This window comes from Engraulis encrasicolus, chromosome 1 (genome assembly GCF_034702125.1).
Source record: "Engraulis encrasicolus isolate BLACKSEA-1 chromosome 1, IST_EnEncr_1.0, whole genome shotgun sequence".
In the NCBI taxonomy this organism is placed as follows: Eukaryota; Metazoa; Chordata; class Actinopteri; order Clupeiformes; family Engraulidae; genus Engraulis; species Engraulis encrasicolus.
Genome location: NC_085857.1, coordinates 55,755,299 through 55,782,344, shown reverse-complemented (window position 1 = coordinate 55,782,344; position 27,046 = coordinate 55,755,299). Strand labels below are relative to the sequence as shown.

General features: G+C 40.9%; 1 protein-coding gene across 2 annotated transcripts; it reads right to left on the bottom strand.

Moving 5' to 3' along the window:
• Nucleotides 1-229: 229 nt before the first annotated feature.
• LOC134455364 (zinc finger protein 883-like) lies at nucleotides 230-24,657 on the bottom strand. Of its 2 annotated transcripts, XM_063206389.1 has the most exons (4): nucleotides 24,472-24,657; nucleotides 22,249-22,302; nucleotides 21,526-21,657; nucleotides 230-2,983 (listed from the first exon to the last, which is right to left on the bottom strand). In XM_063206389.1, the coding sequence occupies exons 3-4, from the start codon at nucleotides 21,590-21,592 to the stop codon at nucleotides 1,056-1,058; spliced, it is 1,995 nt and encodes a 664-aa protein (XP_063062459.1). In that variant the 5' UTR covers nucleotides 21,593-21,657; nucleotides 22,249-22,302; nucleotides 24,472-24,657; the 3' UTR covers nucleotides 230-1,055. The 2 variants fall into 2 exon arrangements, with proteins under 2 accessions (XP_063062459.1, XP_063062467.1); XM_063206397.1 differs by lacking the exon at nucleotides 22,249-22,302.
• Nucleotides 24,658-27,046: the final 2,389 nt, after the last annotated feature.

Here is a 27,046-nt window from a genome sequence, read left to right as displayed (position 1 = left end):
ACATTTGGTGCCACTCCTGTCAGCTAAGAACAGGAAAATGAGGCAACAATTTGGGCAGGCTCACCATAAACGACACTAGAAGATCGGAAAAATGTTGCCTGGCCTGATGAGTCTTGATATCAACTGCAACACTCAGGTGGAATGGTCAGAATTTGGCATCAACAACATGAAAACATGGGTCAACCCTGCCTTACATCAATGTTTTAGACTGGGGATAAGATATTTTCTTAGCACAATTTGGGCCAATTAGTACAAATGTATCTTTGTTGGAATGCCACAGCCTATCCAAAGTATTGTTGCAGGCAGTTTAGGCAGTTCTGAAGGCAATAGGGGGTGCAACCCAGCACTAGAGAGGTGTTCCTAATGAAGTGGCCGGTGAGTGTATATACACAGTGTCTTGCATAAATATTCATGCCCCTTGAAAAAATGGATCCTTTTGAACTTAGATATATTCAGACTTTACACATAGTTTACAGGGATATATTTTATTTTAACAATACAAGATCATCCACCACTTTTCAACAGACATCAATGTCTGTCATTAGTATTCATACCCCTTGAGAACTTGAATATTTTGATCTTAAATTAAAACATCACATTTAGTTTACAGGGATACTATAAAACAATTTCTTTAAAAATATACATTCATCATTGCAAAGCGGTGTTCTTTCGTCACATGACCTATATCTCAGTTTAGATTTGTAATATCAGCAAACTAATTCCAAAACTTCCAACCGTGCAGTGCCTTGCATAAGCATATCAAAACTATTGTACATTTTGTTCACAGGGATATCAACAAAATGTAGTATATACACACAGTATAATTACACTGTCATTGCAAAAGAGTGTTCCTTAATGTTTGTTTCCCCATCACCCAAATCTACACAGGTTAGATTTGTAAAATCAGCAAACTAATGGCAAAACTTCCGACCATGCATCAAGTTTAAACTCGCACATTAAGCTCGATCGTGATGCCTCATTGCTGTGCAGCCTATGCAGCATGCATTCACAATTTGCCATTTAAATGCATTGCTTCACAGATCCACATGAAATGGTTATGGTAGGTGCTTTCTCCTCTGATGCTGTTTGAGAAAACTTTTGGCTACAAACACCTTTCCACACGTGGTGCAAGGGTAAGACTTTTGTACAGTATGGCTGCTCTGGCTTTCTTTAAAGTGGTCCAACTGGTGCCTTTTCAGATTGGATTTTTGTGCAAAGTCCTTCGAACACATGCTACACTGGTAAGGCTTTTCTCCGGAATGCATTCTCTGGTGCTCTTTGAGATGACTTTTGTGTGTAAAGACTTTTTCACATGTGGTACACTGATAAGGTGTTTGCCCAGTATGGATTCTATGATGAACGTTTAGATGACTTTTGTGTGCAAAGGCTTTTCCACATGTGCTACATTGATACGGCTTTTCTCCAGTACGGGTTCTCTGGTGTGCTTTCAAGTGATCCAACTGTGCAAAGGCCTTTCTAGATCTGGTGTACTGGTAGGTTTCATCACCTGTATGGTATCTCTGATGCTTTTTAAGATTAGATTGGTCTGCAAAGTCTTTTCCACATGTGCTACACTGGTAAGGCTTTTCTCCAGCATGTGGTCTCTGATGTTCTTTGAGAGTTGACTTTTGTTCAATGATCTTTCCACACTGAAATGAATTTCCCACAGTGTGGATTCTCTGGTGACTTTTGAGATGACTTTGGTTTGCAAAGGCCTTTCCACATGTGGTGCAATGGTGAGACTTAATTTCTGCATGGGTTCTCTGATGTTTTCTAAAATTAGAGCTGTTTGCAAAGTCCTTCTCACATATATTGCACTGGAAAGGTTTTTCTCCGGTATGAGTTTTCTGGTGCTCTGTGACTCCTCCTTTGTTCGCAAAGCCCTTTCCACATGTGGTACACTTAAATGGTTTTTCTCCAGTATGGAGTCTCTGGTGACACTTTAAGTGACTCGAATGTGCAAAGGCTTTTCCACATGTGGTACACTTGAATGGCTTTTCTCCACTATGGGATCTCTGGTGAACTTTGAGACTGTACTTTTCTGTAAAGCTCTTTTCACATATGCTACACTGGTGTGGTTTTTCTCCAGTATGGGTCTTCTGGTGTGCGTGTAGACTCCCTGAGTGTCCAAAGGTCTTTCCACATGTAGTGCAAAGGTAAGGTCTCTCTCCAGTATGGATTCTCATATGATTCCTTAAGTTACTTGGGTCTGAAAATGCTTTAATACATATGGTACAATGGTAAGGTTTTTCTCCTGTATGGATTCTCAGATGAACCTTACAGTGACCTGAGCTTGAAAAGGATTTATCACATACGGTGCATTTGTAAGGCTTTTCACCTGTATGGGTTCTCTGATGAACTTTGAGAGCTACATTTGTTTTAAAGCAATTTCCACATGTAGTGCACTGGTAAGGCCTTACTCTACTATGGGTTCTCTGATGGCTGTTCAGAATGTTCATTTCTGCAAAGGACTTTCCACATGTTTTACACCGGTAAGGTTTAACACCTGTATAGGTTTTGAGATGCTTCTTTAGATCGGCTTGGTGTGCATAACTCATTCCACATGTAGTGCACTGGTAAGGCCTTCCCTCTGTATGGTGACTGCTATCGCCACTTCGGGTGAAGGTCTCTCCAATTGTGCTGGATTGAGTTCTCTGGTTGATGTCGAGCTTACCCTTGCTGCCAAAGGCCTTTCCACCGCCATATGACTTGGAACCATGTGTACTTCCAACGGTCTTTTCACATTCCTCAGACTCAATAGGTTTCTTTACAATGTGAGTTTTTTGGTGCATCCTTAAATTCATTCTGTGTTTGAATGCCATCCCACACTTCATACACTTAAAAGGTATATCAGTTCTCTTGATGATTCGCACAATAATACAGGTCTTTCCACAGTCATCAGAGTCATCATCCAGGGACGGTTGTCCTCTTCTATTCTTCAAAGTTTTGCACGTTTTCTTTAGTTGCTTCCTTTGAGGATCCCCTGCAACGACAAAACAAATCAATTACAAAAAAATATTGTGTTTGTCAACAACGTGTCTACTTGGGTTATGAGTGAAAGACTGACATTTGACTTCGAATGAATGAATTATTGATTATTGATTTTCATTTCTAGACACACACACACACACACACACACACACACACACACACACACACACACACACACACACACACACACACATTTTTAATGATTATTTAACACCAATATTGAAGTTTTGTATTTCATGGGATGAACCAAGCTGAACAGCCTGGAGAAAAGGGAAGCTAGTTGGCCTGTAAAGGTATGGTGTAACTTATTATATGAACTGAACAGTGCTGTACCGAACCAAAAAGACCTAGTACCAAACCAAAAAGTGTCGTACCAAACCAAACAGTGCTGTACCAAATCAAACAGTGCTGCACCGAACCGAACAGACCTGTACCGAACCAAACAGTGCTCTACCGAACCGAACAGACCTGTACCTAACCGGACAGTGCTGTACCGAGAGGTAGAATAACGGGCAACTCTGACATGTTTTTAGTAACATTATGCTGCCACTACATGCAGAGACAGGTGTAGAGTCTTGGTTTCTGTGAGGCCTTGAGAAAAGTAATATTGACACTATAATATTGATTTTTCTTCCATTTTGTTCCCATATACTGTACTGAAAATAAGCTTATATCGAATCAAAAAGCAAGGTACCTACCGAACAGTGATTTTTCTATACCGCTAGACAGGGTTCTAGAGATGTGCCCTGATTTTACAATAGTGCGACAAAAAAAATATCGGAGGTCGTACCGGTGCGACCAACCTTTTTGGGGGAAAAATCCATGCAACTCTGAAAGTCTACTTGGGCTCTGTCTGCGCCCCATATCGAGGCAGGTTTAAACAAAGCAGAATTGAGGAAGGGCGGAGCCTTCATCTAGTTGGTCGTAGTCCAGTGTGTGTGTGAGCGTGGCGTGCGTGTCTACCTGCCAGTGAGCTACTACCGGTAAAATATTAGCAATTAGCTAAGAGCGGAGCTAGTGCGAGATATACCGTTTGCGGAGTCAGAATGATAAGAACTTTGGGCAACTTTTCGTGAAGTTAAAAACCAACAGAACAATGTGTAGATCCGGGCTAATAATGCTCTTACACGAAGCCAACGTCATCATGTTCGGTGATTGAGCCGGAGAATGTGCCAAATCTGAGCCACAGCTTTTAGCTAAAAAGGCGAAAGTATATTCCTTTCGTAAGGAGTGACAAGGGCGAAAACGTGATGCACTGCATCTATTGCAATGTGCGGAGATGCAATGGCTGGTAACCTTTAGTTTGTCACTGGCTGCCAAACATATCGCTAAAACTTTGAAAAAACACCTCAATAAAATGCTTGACATGCAGGCAGCATCAAACAGGACCTCAGAGGAGGTCGCGGTGATAAGTTCAATACAGCTGACCAGGGCTCTAAATTAAATTTTTCCACCACCAGCCAATTTGGCTAGTAGACATTTTTTCTTACTAGCCAAATGGAAGGTCAACTAGCCTTTTTTATCTCACCAAAATAAACCATGCTTGCATGTTGATTTTAATTATTTTATTACTATGTCCTCAAAACAGATAAACAATATAAATATGATACTCAATATAATTCACCGTCTGTTCTATAATTATTTTTATTACCTGCATTTCATTATTTTTCATTCCATTTCCTCTGAAAAAAGGGAATCGCATCACACATGCCTCTCAAATAGCCCTACTGTACCATATACACACCATCACCCAAACCTCATACAGTATCGGCCTACAACTCACACAAACACAGCATGCCTGCAACACACGTCACACTTTCAACATACACTAGCCAATCACACACACAACCAAATACTACAAAACCTCATATCCCCTACACCGAATCACTTAAACTCCACACACAGTGGGCCAAATACCATGGACAATGCACAGAAGAGAGGGGAAGGGAGGAGAAGAGATGAAAGGAGAGGAAGGAGAGAATGACAGGAGAGATGTACACACACACACACACACACACACACACACACACACACACACACACACTAGCCTACACAGTGCTGCAATGTGTATGATGTCTGCATTGTGTGTTGTATGCTGCTGCGACACACCTTCAAGTTCCTCCAGGATTAATACTTGCTTCACTTTACTAGGCCCTACCATGCGCTTGGAACGACAATTATCGGTACGCTATGTCAACTCAAATAACATGACGGAGACCAGTCAGCTTACTTTGTTACTTTCGTCGCTATATTTTTGTTATCGTTTTTTTTTTCACTTGGCGTGGCCGTTATTAGGAAACGACATCTCCATTGTTGGTAGTTGCGAGGACCTCGCAAATTTCAGACGGCTTCTGACAGCAATGCTACACTGTTTTGACAGTCAGCTGTTCTGTGCCTCCACTCACGCCGCTTTCGCTCCACCACCACTCCATTTCACCCTCACTACAGTTACGCTAACTATTACTTGCATTCACCGACACATAACCTTGCTTTAACCACTGCCACATTTTTCACCTGTCCAAAACCTACAAAACCGAAGTAATCCGCGCTAGTCCGCTCATTGAAAATATTTTACCAACACTAGTTCCAGCGGCACGGGCATCAAGCACGCAGCCAATGGATGTCAGGCTGCGTTGTTGCGATTAACGGTCAGCCAATTGTTGTGGGCTACATCATGACTGTAGGCCTAATGTTCATGGGTAATGTAGGCATGTAACGCCGCATTATGTAATAACGGTGCAATATGTAATAATGTAACAAATTATTACATAATGCGGTGACAATTGTGTCAAATGTGTAATAATTTACGCATTTCGTAATAAATTTCTTGAACGCATTTCATAATAACTTTTTTCTCATCTTGTAATAAATTATTACAAAATGCGAAATTTATTACGGAATGCGGCCGCAACTTTTTTTTTGATGGAAATGTAATAACATGGTGCATTATGTAATAATCTATATATGTTTTTTCTGCACTTGGATTCAGTAGGCACCGCACACACATAGTCTCATTGACATGGTAGTCACTGCCCTCTCTCTCTCTCATTCTTCTCAGTTCTCAAACTGCTCGAGAGTCGTGAATGATGCGGTTAAAACCGTTAAGAAATCATTTCAAAAGTTGTTGCGTGCAACGAGACTTTCTGCTACATTACACCAATTTACAGCGAGATTAAATAGGCAAGGTCTAAACAATTCGCGCGGATCTCGTAAGCGCTGGAGAAACCTGTGCAGTTGTGGTCCTCGGTGCGAGTGGGCTATCCACTACTATACAGTATCCACATAATGATGAGAGAGAGAGAGAGAGAGAGAGAGAGAGAGAGAGAGAGAGAGAGAGAGAGAGAGAGAGAGAGAGAGAGAGTGTGTGTGTGCGCGCGTGTGTGCGTGCGCGTGCGCGTGTGTGTGTGTCCGCTGACGCACGGAGACAAACCTGGCCCATATTGAGTAATTGAGTGTATCTTGCAGGTTAAACACCACCAAGTCTCATTTTAAGAACATCAATACATCAATTTAGATGTGATATATGTCAAAATACCGAATTATTGTATAAACAACATTTTCAGAAAACCTTGGCAAAAATAACGGCGGCTTCTTTTAAACAAACATTTAGAATCCGACGTAGATAGAGGGAGTCGCCGCGTTCTACAGACATATTAAGCACTGCAGAGAATAGGCCAGATTCTAATATTGTAACACCTTTCCAGACCTATAGGCTAAATTTCAACAAGTTAAATGGCCTTAAACAGTGGCAGTATCCCCCTCCCGATATGCTTCCGAAGCATAACCTGACACGGTGGTTTTGAACTGCTGGAGAGAGTGAACCTCTTTCTCCAGGCCCACATAGTATCCACATTTCCATCTTTTTTTCTGAAGTTGAGGACTGCTTCGTACCTCTGTCAGTAACCGAATCCCTTCCGACGTTGTGTCTTTTGCGCATGGAGCGGACAGTATGCCAAATTGGGTCGTAGCAATGTTTTAACTAACCTATATGCAGTAGCCTACACTCACGAGGGATGACCAGGATTTGAAACAAACAGGTTTGATTCTTGCGGTGATTGCTGATAGCCAGCTGGTCCAGCGGTGGATTGCGTGTCGTAACCCTAGCCTACACAAAACCAGGCGAGACTCGCTCTTGCAGACAACATTGCTCTGCGAGAAAGATCATCCCTGTCTTCCTGGCGATTCATCCTCTTTGTCATCGTCCCTCTTTTCCTGTTAGTAATTTGGACCTGGCATGTTTATCCCCGTAATTTGTAAAACCGGCAATCAAACGTGCGCACAGCACTTTACAAAGACGCAGGTATCCTCTCTATCAAAGGAACGCTTTCTCCGAGTGTGGTGTGCTAGATTTTCCGTATCCTCATGGATTGGCAAGACATGTTGGGAGACTTCAATTCAATTCAATTTACTCCCGATTTTGTAGAGATATTATGCTATTCAGCAAAATGTCAGGACCACGTCAACGTTAGTTTGGCAAATAGCCTAACGTTGGCATGCAAATAATAATCGATCTACTTCCCCAAGCATAGCCTACTGAAAATGTCCAGCATGTCCAACGTGTTTTACACATTCAAATAGGCCTACTCCCACTAAAGACATCTCCCAAACTCAACGACGAGTGCTGCCAGTGCACATTTCGCCCCTAGCACCACACACGTGAACAGCTCACAATGCAAAAATAGGTAGGCTATATCCTAGGTAATATTTGTGCTGGCATTTTTGTTTCAGTTTTGTAACGAGGATTATAGCAGCAGAAGACTTGATTTCTTCTAGCCTACGGGAATACTTTTTTAGTTTGGTATAATTACCGACAATGCAAATAACTGTTTTTTGTGACATTTTTGGAGGGAATATAATCGAAAGTCCCACCGCCTGGTTTATTGTTTTGTGACGTGCATGTGGATGAGCTTTATTGAAGTTTCATGTAATAGGCCTATACTGAGCAGTGAACTGAATGGCTATATGCCATTTTTACAACATGGCATTTTTCTCGGGTGCTATGAGTTATTGTTTTGCACCGAGTAGGAAACGTTTGACGCCATGCCACTCACAGTGAGTGACCATATTATTTCTCATTATTGTCGGCAAAGGGTAGGGCCTTCAACCATAGCCTATTGTGTAGTTTAGTCTTTTTGTAGCCTGTAAGCCAATCCCCTCGTGAAACTATAACGCGCTTCACATAAGAGTAGTGCCGCGGTTTCAGCACCATGGACAGAGGGCGCAAGTCCATTTAGGCGGCAGGCATGTCTTTCCTCCACGGCAAATGCCGTTTTTGGGAAAAATATTAAAGTAGTCGCTATTTCTAAGTAGCCTATGTAATGGTCTACTTTGAGACTGTTTTAGATTTGCCTATGAAATGCATCTCTCATGTGAAAGCAAAGGAGAGATAGGCCTAGATATCGCCCCCCTGTTTATAATCGCAAATTACGCATGGCCACAGACAGCGCGGAGACCCAGAACAGTTTCATATTCTAGATAAACCGATAGACCCGCTGATCTGTCTTTTTTAATACACAATGCACAAAAACAGTAATAGACCATTTTCAATAGCCCACATACAATATAACTGTCCACTTTTCCCAGCCTCTCTACTACAACCAAAATGGTTGGTAAGCCTACATCCACAAGCCAGTCCCACCAGGAAATCGCGGGCATTTTCTCAAAAAATCGCGGTCGGAATTGCCAGATGGTGCACGAAGATTTCCAGAAAATCGCGATAAAAGTTGCGGAGCTTCTTACTGTGTTGTTGCGATTTTGTTGCGGCATGAAGTGAAAGGTGCGATTTTTGTTGCGATTTTTAATGTGTTTCCCCACGCTTGAAAGTAAAGAACACTGCCACATTCCAGTCATCTGGTGTTTTTATTTTATTTCCATTTTTATATTATAATTTTGGTCCTTAAGCAAAGCAGGGAAGCGGCCAGGGCGAGTTTTTAGCCAGAATGCCGTGAAGAGTTCCATCTCTTTCATGCTGCCATTACGACACCCTTCATTACAATGCTGTTTATGGCCGTTTGACTCTGTTTTAAATGTCATCACCGTTTCAAATTGTAAGCATACAAACTTCGTATCATGTCGATATCCATTCCTGACTTAAAACAGTGGATACATAATTGACTATAGGCGGGCGGAATTGGGCATGTCCACCCAGTTGAAGAGGGTAGGCTACGTGGTGACAGGAACTCTTGTGACTGAAATCCTGGTTAATGTGAGTCGTCTGCTACACATAGCCTGCCTGTGTCGGCGTTTAATTTTCAAGCTTGTCAAAAGCAACACAAATAAAAGCAGAGGGAGGGGTCGCTTTCGCTGTTCTCCCGCGCCGTCAGCCGGCTTTAAATTAACGGCTGATGATCATCATTCCATGTAGGACCTACCGAGGACGGAGTTCACAGATTTCCTGTTGTGAAGGGTGCTTGCTGAATAATGTTCAGAAATTATATTAATTTTGGTGCTCTTGTGAATATAAAAGACGACGAGATTGTTATCTAGGCTATAAAACACCACGTCGCCTGCAGAACGGAGGTCTCAGCTGTCAATCAATACCGTCAATCGCACAAGGAAGAGAGAAGGAGAGGGAGAGACAGAAAGTAGTTTTCCAACTTACTCCCACAGCTTTCCAACGTGTCTGCTCTGGTTTTATTCATGTTCAGTGTTTCTTGCCCGGTTGACCGCGCCAGGTTAAACGAAAGTGATTTGACGCACGGTCACCACGGTCACCAAGTGCTCTTATCCAGCCATAGCCCAATTTGCGCGAAAGAGATTACTATATCGGCCAGGCACGCACGCAGCATTCACAATGAAGGATGGAAATAACTCCTTTGTTGTGGACAAGGCATTTGCGCATCTCAATTCGGAGGGAAAATGTTGCCTTCTGTATGCGCACAAGTCAAACACCAACGTGGTCCAGCAGGTGGACCGCTTTAGAAAAAAGAAAACATCTTGTTGTAGGAGCCCTATACTTGGCGTAATGTAGGCCTAGACGACTGTCATGAAGTGTTAATTATATATTTATGTAGGCCTAGCACATTTTAAAAATGTAGGCCTATTGGTTATGCCAGACTAGTCATACATTTTCCCTCCTGTAACCATGCGAGCAGACGCGCAATGAGAACATGGCGTTTCCTACATTCGTATTTATTAGTTTTTTCCCCCTCACCGACAACTTTGTACATGCATAGTAAAGTGCTGGGACTGATTGCTAGGTTACTTTTTTTATTGTATTTTTTATTGTATTATCCTTTTTGAAAGGAAGTTTGTCGACGTCAGTGAAGTCAGGAGCGCAACATGGATTGGTTCAAAGTGTTCAAAGTTGCGGGAAATCGCGGTGATTGGTTAAAGTTGCGCTCTCGCGCAGAATTCGCGGGAATTCATTGAAGTTGCGAAAAACGACGCGATCGCAACATCGCGATTTCCTGGGGGGACTGACAAGCGAGAGCTGAGCCAGAACTTTAGTTGGACTCCCTCTATCTACGTCATAGAGGCTCTGCCAGCGAGGAGCCCAATACTTCAGAAGTAGCTGTAAAATGATAGGCCTACATTTTCATAAACAAAATTGCAGTTTGGCTTTGTTATAGACTGTGAATTTCACATATATGTTTCAAAACACCTCTCCTGACAACATCCAGTATATATTTAGTTATAAATTTCACCTAAACGTTACCCTTAAAAGATCATTATGGGCCAGGTTTGTCTCCGTGCGTCAGCGGACACACTCTCTCTTTCTCTCTCTCTCTCTCATCATTATGTGGTTACTGTGTAGTAGCCCACTCGCACCGAGGACCACAACTGCACAGGTTTCTCCTGCGCTTACGAGATCCGCGCCCTGAGACAGACCCACATGCAAGACAAGTTTTCACCACCTCGTGAAGTATTTAGACCTGGCCTATTTAATCTCGCTGTAAATTGGTGTAATGTAGCAGAAAGTATCATTGCACGCAACAACTTGTGAAATGATTTCTTAACGGTTTTAACCGCATCATTCACGACTCTCGAGCAGTTTGAGAACTGAGAAGAATGAGAGAGAGAGAGGGCAGTGACTACCATGTCACTGAGACTATGTGTGTGCGGTGCCTACTGAATCCAAGTGCAGAAAAAAACATATCCATATAGATTATTACATAATGCACCATGTTATTACATTTCCATCAAAAAAAAAAGTTGCGGCCGCATTCTGTAATAAATTTCGCATTTTGTAATAATTTATTACAAGATGAGAAAAAAGTTATTACGAAATGCGTTCAAGAAATGTATTACGAAATGCGTAAATTATTACACAATGCGGCAATTGTCACCGCATTATGTAATAATTTGTTACATTATTACATATTGCACCGTTATTACATAATGCGGCGTTACAAGGCGCCGTTTTAACGTTCATCAGATGGCAGCCACAGATCTGTGCGGGCAGCTGTTTAACGTTCAGTCGTGCGCGCGCTACCGGCCAAGGATGATTTTTTTCTACCAGCCAAAATGACATTTCACCCGCATTTGGCGTGTTGGCGTGTGTTAATTTAGAGCCCTGCAGCTGACAACATTGAGAAGGAATAGATTTCATTTACAAAGTTTAAATCAGACATAATTCTTCATAAAACAATAGCCTCGATATGAATCCAACCTAGAGCAACGATGTGGGTCATAGCAGACACTTTAAAGCAGAAGATGTCTGTGGAAATCGCCACCTCTTTCTAATAGATAGAGATTACTGACATTGCGTCATTATTAACGCCCGGATCTTGCACAGAGATATCAGTGTACATTATTAATGGGCACATCGAGGTGGAGCATGCCCATACCAAAGTCATTTCATTTTGACTGTTTCAATAATATGGCTATTTTAACTTGTTACTGAAATGAAATAAATACAAATAAATCCAAACTGTATAAGTACACTATATTGCATCAGAAGTTTAAAACTGTTTTTATTGGAATGTTTGCCGTTGTTTGCCAATTATTTACCAATGAACATAGACAGGTAGCCATTTAAAATAATATTAAACTAGAAATGCATTCAGAGAACGCAGACCTCCGCCAAGGAAGTTCAGTTCGTTTTGGACATAGGTGTAGAGTCATGATGTGGTTTCATGCATTTAGGCCTATAGGCTACATAGCATTTGTGTTCAGGTAATTGAACCGTCAAGTCGTAACCAAATTATAGTTCTATCTGTCTCTTTTATCATTTCCATGTCCTCTAGCTGTGGTCTGTTTAGTTCACCTTTGATTGTTTTATTGGCGAAGTGATTGCTCATGCTATAGCCTATGCCTTCTGTGATTTGCAAATGCACTTAAGCCTTGAAGCTCATTGCTACATATTAGTCACATTGTTGATGATTGGCAGCATGCCTTTCATTAGGCTACCATCTAAAACAAAATACAAATTAAAAAGCACAATTTTCATTGGCCAACACCCGTAGTAGGCCTACATATTCTACAGTAGGCCTAGTGCAGCGGTCCCCAACGCGCAGTAATAGGCCTATCTATCTATATTAATATATATAATTTTTATTTTTATTTTTTCATTTAACAAGACCACATAGGCCTATTGTGGCTACTTTAAGCCGTTCACTTGATTATTGAATCAGAATGAAATGTGCAAGAATCCCCTTATCCAGTGGCAGTGCATGGATGGTTGTGAAGTGTCAGTTATTGTTTTGGGCTATTTCGTAAGGCTAAACAAACTTTTGAGAGGTAAATCCACTTCTATCATTTCTAGCTGTTGCAATATCGTGACACCAACGTTGTGGTACAAACGCAATTGCTTAGCGAGAGACATGTCGACTCGACTGGCGGAATCATTGCTACCCCCCGACACACTACACTTGTTGGAGAAGTTCCTCCTACCTGTGAATAGCCTATGGGAATCCGTTCATGAGGGTTATTGCGAGCTGGTTTTGGCGCTGTGGGCAGTTGATCGGCACCCGGGCCTGCTCTCTATTTCGTATTGAAAATCACTGTTCGCCGCATCTCCAGCATTCATTCGTGATGAAGTCTAGGAACTAGTCTATGGAATGTTTGTAGTGCTGATGGCTTCAGTGCGCGGGGATTGGGGAAGCAGCAAATCACCGTGGACTAACGCAATTCGTGCGCGCCTTTCTTTGAGCTTCATTTTATATGAATGTTTTGTGACAGCATTGTGAATTTAAACGACCTGCCAGGCTTTAGCTAAGGCTCCTTTTTGATAGCGATTTTGACTGCGGTAATGCATTTCACTTCAATGCTCTGCCCCGGTGTGGCTGCGTGAAGGTGGCTGGGTGAAGGTACGCCAGTTAGTAAGTGGTGCTGCTCAGGGCTCCTCCTCAATGGTCCTTGCGCACCCACACACACAAATTCGGGCGATCACATAACCTCCTGGCGGAGGTAAAACTAGGGCCTTACTGTTAGTAGGCTAATGTCTTTTCGAGCCCCATGAAAAAAAGCGAACAGCATTGCGAACCTAAACGTTCTGCGGGGTCATTGTCCATCTCGCAACAGCATTGTGAACTTTTGCCAAATGCAAGTAATTCGAAAGCATAGTGGGGCTTGTTAAGTCAATATTCCATAAGAATCTTTCACTTGGTGATACAAGCACCAAATCAGGTACACGGGTTCTCCAGGGCCTACTCTCCCAGAAAAGGTCGCTATCCAGGTGAAAAAACAAGATGGCGGCCATTTTTCAAGATGGCCTCCTCATTAAAGGTGAAAAAAGCTGTTTTCGTCTTAGAATGCCAAGTAATCAAGACATCTGAGTGATGGAAATATTAAAATGTATGAATTCTGACCAGGACAACTTAATAGTATCAATATTTCATCAGAAAATGGCCACCACTTTTCAAAATGGCAGGCCTTACATAACTGAAAATGCATATTTATGACATACAGCTGTCCGATAGCAGGTATTCATTAATACATACTAACCTTGCCATCAGTGTTGGAATACAATGTCGTAAAAACAATTTTGTTTACATTCTGTATTAGAGTGATGTTATAGCACAACCAGGAAACACTGGAGACATCACTGCTGTGAGACTCAGCATGGGGATCAGTGTCGGCTTGTGGTACAATAGTTGTAGTTGTAGTTTACTAACTCTTTTAGTAGCATACTCACTTTAGTTGTTAGTATTTGGGCCATTTCAGAATTGCGGGTACATTTGGTGTCCCAGGCAAAAAAAAATATTTATAATAATCTTTTCAGAATTTACTTTCAATTTTTTCACTAAATAGACTGTATGTTCACTGAGCACAATGTTTGATGTACATTTTATGCACAATTTATTTGTTAAATATGCATTCAATGATTCCAAAACCCCCCAAAATCATCAAAATCGCATGTCCCACTATAGAGATTCACATGTTCAACTTGAATAAACATAACATAATTCTGTAAAATTTGCAGATTTTTTATGATAAATCTATAAATATAAATATATTCTGTTGCAGAGAATGTTTTTTTCCTGTAACACAGCTGATCTTGATATTTTAAAAAAATGTTTTTTACCTGTCCCAGGGGTTTGTCAACTCTGTTACGTCTGGCATAAAACAACATAAAAATAACCTATAGCATTTATATAAAACCATGTAACCTGCACCAAATGGTGTCACTTCCTTTTCTTCACTTCCTTGGAAGGGAACTATGGTATGTTTAACTGTCTCTCCTAATAATTTGTGCTAAATGTTGAGAACACACCAAGAGTATATTTATTGTGCGTCAACTCTGTTACTATGATTCTGTAGTAACTTAAATCTCTCTTTCAATTTTCTAAAATCCATTTTACTATGAAACTTCATTAATATAAAGTGTGGCTTTAGTTATGATGTGTGGTATCTAGTTAGAGATAGCACATGGAGTAAAATCACAAAATAGTGAAAAAAATCAACTCTGTTATCGTCAACTCTGTTACATTTTGCCAGTGTTGCCAGATTGGGCGGTTACCCGCCCAATTGGGCTGCTTGGCATGGCCATCTGCGGGTAAAAATGGTTAAGAAAAATGTTTGTATTGCCTCAGAAATCAATACACTTTGTTGAAATTGGGAAGAATTTAGAATTTAGGTTTTTGAGCACTGTTTGGGCTGGGAATGGTCAGACAAATCTGGCAACACAATATCAGAGCTTGACAGTGTCAACCTCTGTTATGTTTGTCCCGTCAACTCTGTTACAAAAGTTGTTTGTTTTTGCTTAAAAAAAGATAATTAAATATGTTTTCTTGTTAATACATACACCAGAAGCAGTGCCATAACTAACTAACTCCTTACATGAAATTTCAAAGCATTTAACAGATTTTTAAAGCTTTTTATGGAGAAAATGTAAACACTCTTGGCAACTTTTCAGTGAAACGTCTCAATGTTTTAACTCCTGAAAAAAGAATATTTATCATAGAAAACTCAAAGTTAAATAAATGGATATATGGACAAATACTCTGTCAGGGAACACATGATTTTACCATGTAGGCTATTGCATTTAGTTGATATTTACCTTAATTTGCCCGTAACAGAGTTGACAGAATGTACCCATAGTTCTCTGATTTTTAGATAAAATAATAAAAATCATACATGTTTAAGCTTGGCAAATACTGGAAGTGTACAATTGAAAGTATGTTCTTTGAGAATTGATCAAAAGTTTCACAGAAATAAAACATTTTATTTTACTTTTGTCAAAACCTGAAATGTACCCACAATTCTGAAATGACCCATTTATAGTCTCCCATATGCTATCTAATAAGACCCTCTATATAGCTTTACCAGAAATGTAGTTAGTGTAGTTAGAAATTTAGTTAGATAGCCGCACCTGAATTGACAGGATGTGCCAGCACGGGAAACCCGAGCCAAGGGTAACGGGGCTTCAGTTACCCGGATGGTGTACAGATCGCACGGGACTTAAATGACACGGGATGAATGATCGGGCTGGGTGTAGGGCAGAAGTTGCCTGATTTTCATAGACTTCAGATCACATACCGCGATTCTGGTCTGACCAGGACTATAACGATTAGTGTTTCCAATCCATACAGGGCAAACTTTGTTTCCATGGCCTGGTTAACCCGCCTCCCTCGGCTTGCTACTGGTTGAGGGCTGTGGCGAAGTTTAAACCAAACATTTCTTAGCCCAATAGAACGTCTCTGCATAAACCACGTCACTGCCTTGAACACGCCTCTACCCAGGACGGTTGAAAATGCTCAGTTGATTGGTTCCAGACAAAGTGGGTGGAGATCCCGCTGTAGCAGGATTGAGCAAGCTCCTGGCCCTACTGTGTGTAGCTGTCACCAGTAGGGCGGAGCCCGGCTGGGCAGAAGATGACTGAACCTTGCCATATCTCAATGTGCTTTGATATTTTGTACGGTTGGGTGGTAAAAGGATAGCCCCTCGGCCTTTAACCGTATTACACAAGATGTCTGCTAAAAATCCATTGAACTGCAGTACATGTCTGGAACAACACCTCAAGCACCCTGACCCTGAGCACGGGGGCCCAGCAAGGTTGTGTGCTTAGCCCCCTGCTGTTCACGCTGCTGACACATGACTGCACAACAACCCATTGCACTAACCATCTGATGAAGTCTGCGTACGATATAACACTGGGGGACCTCATCACTAAGGGTGACGAGACTCACTACAGGGTCATTCCACGCCAAATCAACAAGTGCCCGCGCACTTAGGTCTCAAAAAATTCTGAAAATATTACCAAGTGTACCCATGGTACTTAAGAGAAGCACTGAACATTTATTTGAATGTAAGATGTATACTCTCCGTGTTACAGCCAATTTTACTGGGGGAGGGGGGTGCCCATTTTGTTCACACTATTTTTTTTGTCAAAGTTCACAAGCCCCTAGCTCAATAACTAAACCATGTAGGAAGCTCAAATTTGGCATGCTGGTACATAGATAGGAATAGTTTGTTGCTAAACTGTCAGTTTTGGTCTGTATGATCCTGCATTGTCATAGCATTCCCTCAAAGATGATACAAATTGTACTGGAGTTTTTGGCTGTGCTCTGTTTAGGCCTTCAGAAGACATATTTGTGCCCAACATAGCCTCTTGATTTTTTTCCCTTGTAGAGACAAGTAGGAACACTCTCATAAAAATCTATAAATAGAAAGAAAACCCCATCAGTGTTTGAAAAGAAGACCTCACAAGTCTGACAAATCATTTTGGGTGTCATTTTCAGAGCTCCAGAACCCCTTGTGGGATTGTCCACAGATTTTAATTTTATTTTTTTCTTCATTCTCCATGAATTCTTCTTTTTAAAAATGCCAATGAGACCTGTCTTATGTGATGTTTTCTTTTTTAATTTCCAACCTGAACATGGGCACCATGCACATTGAGAGCAATATGTTTTCTATGCGTTTCTTCCGCTGCCATCTGCTGGTCAAAAAAAGTAACAACATGACTCTTTGTGCCTGACCTACTGTCTCTTTTGGTGTGCGAACCTGCTCCCACATTGAACGCTCCTGAAATCATTGAAATTGAAAGGGATACCTGCACCCCTGCACAAGGACTCTCGGGTGATCATGTCTGGGCAAAATTTGCATTTGATTATTTAGTCTTTACATTAAATGTTATAAAAATCATGTTGCTCTCTTTTTGCATTTTGCCCATGTTCAGGGTGGAAATTAAAAACGAAAACATCACATAAGAAAAGTCTCATTGGCATTTTTAAAAAGAAGACTTCATGGAGAATGAAGAAAAAAATAAAATAAAAATCTGTGGACAATCCCACAAGGTGTTCTGGTGCTCTGAAAATGACACCCAAAATGATTTGTCAGACTTGTGAGGTCTTCTGGTCAAACACTGATGGGGTTTCCTTTCTATTTATAGATTTTTATGGGAGTGTTTATACTTGTATCTACAAGGGGAAAAAATCATGTGGCTATGTTGGGCACAAATATGTCTTCTGAAGGCCTAAACAGAGCACAGCCAAAAACTCCAGTACAATTTGTATCGTCTTTGAGGGAATGCTATGACGATGCAGGATCATACAGACCAAAACTGACAGTTTAGCAACAAACTATTCCTATCTATGTACCAGCATGCCAAATTTGAGCTTCCTACATGGTTTAGTTATTGAGCTAGGGGCTTGTGAACTTTGACAAAAAAAAGAGTGTGAACAAAATGGGCACCCCCCTCCCCCAGTAAAATTGGCTGTAACACGGAGAGTATACATCTTACATTCAAATAAATTTACAGTGTTTCTCTTAAGTACCATGGGCACACTTGGTAATATTTTCAGAATTTTTTGAGACCTAAGTGCGCGGGCACTTGTTGATTTGGCGTGGAATGACCCTACAGAGAAGGAGTAGACTTGCTGGTCAGATGGTGCAAGGACAACAACCTCCTACTGAATGTCAACAAGACCAAGTAGATTGTTGTCAACTTTCAGAGGCGCCAAAAACAACTGTTACCACAAAATTCCTTGGAGTGCACATCAGTGACGACCTCTCCTGGACCACTAACACATCATCACTGGCGAACAAGGCCCAACAGCACCTCTACTTCTTGCGCAAACTGAAGAAGGCAAATGCTACACCCACCATCATGACAACATTCTACAGAGGAACCATCAAGAGCATTAGGGCTGTCCTTAACGATTATTTTTCTCATGATTAATCTATCAACTATTTTTTTCGAATAGTCGATTAGTCAAACAATTAATGTTTCAAGTACTCTGGCACTTTCATCTTCAAGGAAATTTGGGAAAAAAGAAAGAAATCAGTGAGCTTTAAATCACAATAGTAGCTTATTTACTCCGAGATACACCGTTCAACTCATACGTGCTGGGCAATTTTAGGTTTCAATAAAGTAATAAAGCATTAGAAAAGTAAGTAAAAAAGCACTGAATTAAATTAAACGATTAGTCGACTATGAAAATTCTTGCCGACTATTTTTTATAGTTGATTAGTCACGATTAGTCGATTAATCGTCTCTGCCCTAAAGAGCATCCTGACCAGCTGCATCACAGTGTGGGGAGGAGGTTGCACAGAGCAAAACACGAAGACACTCCAGCACATTGTGAACACAGCGTAGAAGATCATTGGAGCGCAACTCCCCTCCCTGCAGAACATTTACACCACTCGCCTCACCCGAAAAGCACTGATGATCACCAAGGACATAGGTCACCCTGCACACAAACTGTTCAGTCTACTGCCCTCTGGAAAGAGGCCTCCGCTCCCGTACCACCAGGCTGGCAAAGACCTTCATACACCTCTTAACCCACCCTCCTATCACTGATAGCCCCCCCCCCCCCTCAACACTGAATTGTGATTGCACATTCTACTTGCACTAACTCAAAACACACACACACACACACACACACACACACACACACACACACACACACACACACACACACACACACACACACACACACACACACTGAACTAACTCAAAAGCACACACAAACATGCACACACATATTGCTGCTGCTTCATGCCTGTTACTTAATGACTGTACTGGATACCAACTAGTTGTAAATATTGCACATTACAATTGCTTACTTTATATTTATTATTATTTCACAATGCTACTATCACCATGTCAGAATCGTCACAATAGGACATAACTGAATATGTACAACAATACCTCTTCTTAATACATGTTCTATGTATGCCTGCTGTTGCCCAGTCTTGCACTTTATATCTCTGTAAGGGTATTGTATAACCCTTGCAAAATGCAAATTGAAAGCCCTGCCAAATGGGGGTGGCAAAAAGATGGTGAGACCTGGAAAGTTCTCTGACAAAATGTGGATGCAAGACTGACTGCCGAGGAAGATGCAAATGCTATTGCTTTAGCCTCAACTGTACACAGTTATGTTCCTGCAAATGTGAGGACTAAAAAGAGCTAATCCAACATGTGCATCAGAGAGTTTTCCTACCAAAACAACAAACCCAAACAACAAACATGTAATCATTATAGGCATACTGTTTTTGTAATATTTAGAATCATTCAGTGAGTGTTAGTTTATTTACATGTAATTATGAAAATACTATAATTTCCAATATTTTCAGGTTTTTTGAGTGTATAATTGAATTTGCCATGCTCAACATAATATATTTCCATACATAAATATTCAAAATATGATCAGTCAATCAACATATACATAAAAGCCATTTAAAAGCAGTTCAATTGGCGGCCATCTTGGAAAATGGCCGCCGTTTTTGTTTTTTCACCTGGATAGCGACCTTTTCTAAAAGGGTAGGGTCTGGAACACCTCTGAACCAAATGTGATGCTTGTATCACCAAGTGAAAGATTATTTGAGGTAATTGCTCCACTAGCATTATCAAACATAACCTCCTTGGCGGAGGTAATTATTATTAAGACCCGTGTGGAATATTCGCTCGTGCTCAGTCAGAGGTGGAACATACTAGAGTGGACCCCGCCCCCCCTTTTCACGGCAATCCGTGTTATGTTCCACATCCATATGCTCAGTGCTCATCCGGCCACCTTGTGGCAGGCTGTGAAATAGCAGTGCGAACATACAATAACGAACACACACACAAACTCAGGCGATCACATAACCTCCTGGCGGAGGAGGTAATAATAATAATAATAATAATAATAATAAGAAGAAGAAGAGGATTAGGCCTACTGAGTTTAAAATAATAATAATAATAATAATAAGATAGATATTAAAAGTAAAGCACTTTTACTGAATATATTTTAAGTGAAGTACTTTTTATTTTTACTTGAGCAGGATTTAGAGAAAGATACTTTTACTTGAGTATACATTTTCTGTAGTCTTTACACCTGCAGATAGCCTGACGTTACAAAGAAGTAAGCGTTTGATCGTCGCTATAACGACGAGGGAAGACTGCGCAATGGAATCAGCACTAGTATGATGTGCGTGTTATCCAATTATATAAACTCATCCTTGTAGTAGCTGAAATAGATTTTTGTTTAAGGGATGTAAACATCTTTTCTGGTCACGTTTGATGTCAGTCTGTAAATGTCAGTCCCGTGTACGTCTACGTCCTTTCACGGTATAGAGAGAAACGTAATTTCAAGTTCCTTCTATGACCTGTGCATATGAAAAAACTGACAATAAAAGCTGACTTGACTTGACTTTTGTTTGGCACCTTTTAACCGTGAGTGTGGAGTAATTTCTTTAAATACGCCAAGTAAATAGCAAAGAAAAATAATCTCCTGTATAGAAAGGACAAAGAATCTTGTGCCACACGGATGATGGTGGACTCTGATGAAAACGCATGTGGAAACGTTAGTCTGACTGCACGGATAAAATAAAATAAACTACAAAAAATAGACATCCGTGTGGCACCAGATTCTTTTTCCTCTCTATTTATGATTTAGTCCTGCTCTGGTTGCACCGGATTGTTACTTTAGAAAAGAGGAGTACATTTCCTTTGTCTTAAAAATTATTACCTGCTGGAGGGCGCTGTGGCACAGTGCGCTAAGCTCCCCACATATGAGCTTGCATGCCCAGAGGCACCCAGGTTCGAATCCAGCCTGGGTCCTTTCCCAACCCTTCTCAGTCTCTCTCTCAACATTCACCTCCTCTAACTCTTCACTGTCCAATCCGAAATAAAGGCCCAAAAAGTCTAAACATATCTTAAAAAAAGATTACCTGCTTTGATGTGCCGCACTATAATACGGTTCTGTTCATCAACTAAGCCACGAGGATCTTCTTCCATTTTCCCTTCCTGTGTTGAGTGAATGTCCTCTTTCAAATCATTTACCTCCAAATCACAGTTCAACTCTGTGAAGAAAAATCAAGACAAAGTCACTACCACAGCAAGCATACAGTATCCCGGGCATTACTCTGAGTCTTCAGTAATGCCAAAGAATCGTTTAGGAGAGAAAGATACTTCAAGCTCGTTCATTCCCGGTAGCCATGTGATGTCGGGTGAACGCCCCTTTAGGAGACCTTTGGAGTCTTGAGGTTGAGAATAAAAGTCACCTTAGTGCTGTGGATGGCAGTAGCGCACTTCTTGTTTTGAGCACACTCCTTTGATGGGCGGAGTTTGCCATCTCTTTTGCTCCTGTACGATTCTTTGGTAATGCATTACAACCAGGGGGGCAGACATGCCGGATTCAGAAACGGAAAACAGCCATTCACATGTACAGCATTCACTTCTACTTCCACTTTGGCTACTGCTGAAGTAAATTTAAACAATTCTCTGTCCGCGTTGGGGAGTAACGCATCACAAAATGAATCAATTACTGTAATGTGATACTTTTTACTGTAATGTGGAAATTTAAGGTATTACAGAGGGGGGGGGGAGCTGTAATATATATATATACTAATTACAACGCTAGTAACTTAAGGTACAATACATTTTATTGTTACCTGGATTTTAATGGTGCTCTGTGTGGTGGGTCCTGAATATGATAGCCGAAACACCTGTTGGGTGGAAAGTGAAAAAGTCATGACTGATGAGTTACACTGCAAATTGGGTTATTCCAGTGGTTCCCAACTTTTTTTGACACCCCAAATTTCTGGGGACCCCATACACTTTTTTTCCCACGACAACCATGAAAACATGGCTGAGCTAAAGTATATAAGTTGTAGGCTATTAAACCTATAGACATTTAGGACAATCTAAGTAGTGTTTCAAAGAGAATAATGAATAGCTGGGTGGTTGACGTTTAAGGGCGTAACGCAAAAAAAAAAAAAGTTTTTCAAATTCCTGAAAAAAATGATGGATAAAAATTGGAATTTCACCTTATTTTTGCCATTTTTGGGAAAATGTGTCCTGCATCAACACATTGCATAGGCATGTCACACCGCATGAAAATGGAGTCACACCACAGGGAATTCAGGGCGAAATTCTCCCACCCGCTTAAGTAAAAAAAAAGCGCTTAACAGCGCCTCCGCGGTTACTCAAGTCTGTGATTAAGCGGGGTTTACGCGTGATTTTACCAGTTGCGCAGTTTGGGTGGGGCCAGGCCAAAATCAGGGAGTTTCGCATGTAAATGAATCCTACGCGTATTCTCCCGTGCACTTACGCGCGTTTGCCTTTACGCGCATCAAAGGGCTGTAGTAAGGTCAAGCGCCACTATGAGGTAAAATGTAATATTGCATTTGATGCTCGCTTGGCTCGCATTTTGAACATGTTACACGGTATGCTTTGTTGATGTTCCTTACCGTCCGCGTGAGTCCAAATCGAAATTCATTCACAGTTCCACATAAACGTCCTACATTAATTGTGACGAAATATGACCAGCTGCCCAGAGCATGTTCTCATATCGGTGAACTTACAAACAAAAGCAGGTAATTAATTAATCAGTATGAGGATCATCATGTTGTCTCCACGGACGGTAACCAAAACCAAAAACACCTAGTTGCACCATGCACAAGTAGGCTAAATTGACAAGGCACGTCAGACTAAAGACCGCTGTTCCAGTCGTCCTAACAGACACCCAAAGTATGCCTATTCAAAAACAACCTTCACCATTTTTACTATGTTGTAGCCACAACGTTAAGTAAATTATTTTTATTTCAACTCCTCCACTTTTGAGATTTATTGGAACTCGTGCATATGTGCATGTAACCTATTAAACTTTCTGAACTGATGCCCGACATACTGAGGTAGGCTACAGGTTGTCCTATCTGTTTTTTGTAAGGCAGAAAATATTTCCTGAATGTCATTACAGCTAAACGTAAAAGGTAACAAACAAAAAACAAACAAAAGCGACAGAAAACATATCCTCCTTGGCAGAGGTAAAAACATAATCTGCTTGGTGGAGATAATAAACAACAAACACAACATGGTCAAACGTATGTAGCCTATAAAGTGAATGGACAAACTAACCAGAAGCTTCTGCACAGTGTGCAGAATAAGTTATTACTACACAAACATGTTTTTGATCAGTCCTTTATGCACATTTTCCAACAGCAACCTGTATGAACATGAAAACATATTGGATTTATGCATACAGGTCATGCATATCCCTCTGAAGACTTAACACTTTTGGTGCGTGCCAGAGTTTGTTAGATACCTTTTCTGGCCCATTTTCCCCAGAAGAAAACAAAGCTAATAATTATGCACATCTGATGTAGGATTGGATTCCTTTGATGACACTCTTCATCTCTTGGTATACCAATGTGCATGACCTGGAATGCTTAAATCCAATAGGTGTTCATAGAGGTTGGTGACGGAAAAATATGCAGAAAGTGGACGATATGGTCAAAAACTTGATTTGCCATAATTGTGCACATTGTGGCCTATACAGTAAACATCCTGTTTGTGTGCTTCCCATAGCTTACTTACTAGAACACGGATATGACATAGCAGTGCAAGGCGAAATGCGCATTCCAATTGATAACTCATACACCACTTCAGGACAGCAAAATGAATGATACTTATATTCAAGCATTTAACTTTCCCAACACTGAATGAATGAAAAACCAACTTGTTGAGAAGCCATGTCAAACCAAAACTCCGCTAAACATGCGGTGCTCGTCCATTTGCCTGTTAGCCTACTGGCCATTAGAATCTCTCAAGGACATCCTGAGTCCATAAATCGCGTGACATACGGCGTCTTTACTGAACATATCACAATTGCTCACCACGAAAGTCGACAGCATGGATTTAATCAACTCCTGCGTTCTTCGTATAGGCTCTAATATATTTGTTGCTGGTTTGTTTACAGCCGCCCTCTGCACGGATGAAGGAGAGGAAAGGAACGGAAGGAGTAACGGAGCGTTGCAGTCTGGGTCTTGGAGTTTACAGAGGTTTCCGGTATTTTTTGAATAGCCTACCTAGCGAAGTACAACAAATCACACACTACACAGAAATCAATCAATCAAAAATACTTAAACAACTTGTTTTTTTATTTATTTTTTGTTTAGGACTGCTATAAACACTGTGTTGTGATGAGGGGAGCCAGGGTTAAAACAAAAAATTAGAATAGCCTTGCATAGGCTATATCACATTATCATACATAGGCCTAAATGTCATTCAATTCACTAAAGGGAAGAAAATTATGTAAAATTATTTGAATGATTGATTTTGTTTTTTGACATTAAACAAAGCATTAAAAGTGTATACAAATAAATAAGTCAATAAATGTCATGAAAACCTTGTAGGGCCTAGGCCTACAACACGTAAGGATAACACAAAAAAAGCTTAGGTTTCCATTGTGGTCCATGTGATGATGTTAGTTGTCCTATGATGATAGTGGGTAGGCTAATTAACTAGCCTAACTATCACTAAAGGCAGATGAGAGTATAGCTGTTTTAAATTGTTCTAATTTTCTTTCTTTTAAAACAAGAATGTTGGGGCAGTTCTAATTTTGCAACATAATGACTAAATGCCATTTTAGACCTGACCCTATGGGCACAACTGGTAGGCTTCTGAAGCCTCTATTAGGATGATATTGCTCAAGCATATTTACAATATATTTAGGGCCTACGCCATTCAATGACTTGTTTTCAGAAGAGGAAGTAGACTACATGAGCAGACTCACTCGGATTTGTTCCCATTGTGGCCAATACGTTTGTTTGCCAGGCATGAAAACGGGTCAGGGGTGAAAAAGGTGAGAAGGGTGCGGTGGGGCGGGGCAGGGCGACGCGTGTGTGCTGTGTGTGCGGCAGCGGTACGCGCACTCATGTGTGGTGTGTAGTGGTGTTTTGGGGGAAGGGTGTTGTAGCCTATAAGACTCACACTAGGGGGGTCTGGGGGCATGGTACCCCATCTGAGAAAATGTAGCTAAAACCGTCTTTAAATGGTGAATTTTGAGCATAGGCCTACTGTAGTGACCCAGGGACAGTGAACCTGAGAAGTCCTCCACTTCGGCTTGTGGCCTCATACCAGGAAGTAATACGTCATGATGACATCACAGACAACAGCATTATATTTCAATATGTTAAGTCATTTTCTCATTTGCAAACTGGATGGTGAATGAAGAATAGGGTAACACTTTCTATGAAGCCCATATCTATAGTGCATTACGAGCGCATTTATAACAAATTATAATGCGCATTATAATTACTTACAAAGCATTACCTACGACTACACCGATGATGTTTCATGATGCTTTATGTTAACAGTTATGATTAACCATGAATCTAGCTTATAATACTTTATAAATCCAAGGGTATTATGAGTGCTCATGACAGGATATAAACTACAGACTGCTTGATGGGGCTTGCATCATAATGTACTGTATGCATTATAGATGTGCATTATACAGTGCATTATAGATGCATCCATATGAACTTCACTTTACTTAGAGCACACATTGACGACTTATGATCTCACATGAAACATTATAGCATCGTATGAGGCCTTATGACAGTTTATCATCCAGGTCTGTGCATAGAGGGGTTTAGGTACTCATAATGTACTATAAGCCCCATCAGGAAGCCTGTAGTTTATAGCCAGTCATGAGCACTCATGACACCCTTGGATTTATAAAGCATTATAAGCTAGATTCATAGTTATTCATAACTGTTAATATAAAGCATCATGAAGCATTATGAGTGTAGTCATAATACGTTGTAAGTAATTATAATGTGCGTTATAATTTGTTATAAATGCGCTTATAATGTTGGCTTTAAGTAAAGTGTTACCAAGAATAGTCCCCAAAAATTGTTGTGGCTAGGCTGACAGCTGGGAAACTTTATTGTTTTCTCCACGGAGGAGGGGCCAGGGGGTGGGGCGAGGCCACAAGCACAAGTGGAGGTCGCATTTTGGAGATTTAGTGGTCATGCGGGTCATTGCACGTGAAATCAGACACTTTGGGACCCGACCGACACAGATTTCAATCATACTTGGTGTGCCTTTTTAGTAGCAAGGTAGCACCCCAGAACTGCATTTGTGTGGATCTGACACACATATTAAGGGAGAAACAGACTAGCAAAGGTGTACATATGAGGGTAGGACACTATACATTCAGTCTTGATTATATCAGTCAGTGTAAGTCACAACCTAACTTGCTACTAAAAAGGAACATAAAGTAGGCTATGATTGAAATCTGTGCCGGTCGGGTCCCAAGGTGTCTGATTTCACGTGAAATGTCCCCCGTCTGATGAGGGGGGCAGATAGCGTCCGTGAAAAGGGGGGCAGGGTCCTCTTTATTGTTATGTTCTAAATCTATGGGAACTCTATTTATTCTCAACCTCAAGACTCCAATAGGTCTCC

Bases quoted from the DNA above. Each gene is read 5' to 3' on its own strand.
- LOC134455364 (XM_063206389.1), bottom strand. From the start codon at position 21,592: ATGGAAGAAGATCCTCGTGGCTTAGTTGATGAACAGAACCGTATTATA. The intron at 2,984-21,525 runs GTAATCTTTTTT...TTGTCGTTGCAG, and splicing joins AGTGCGGCACATCAAAGCAG to GGGATCCTCAAAGGAAGCAA.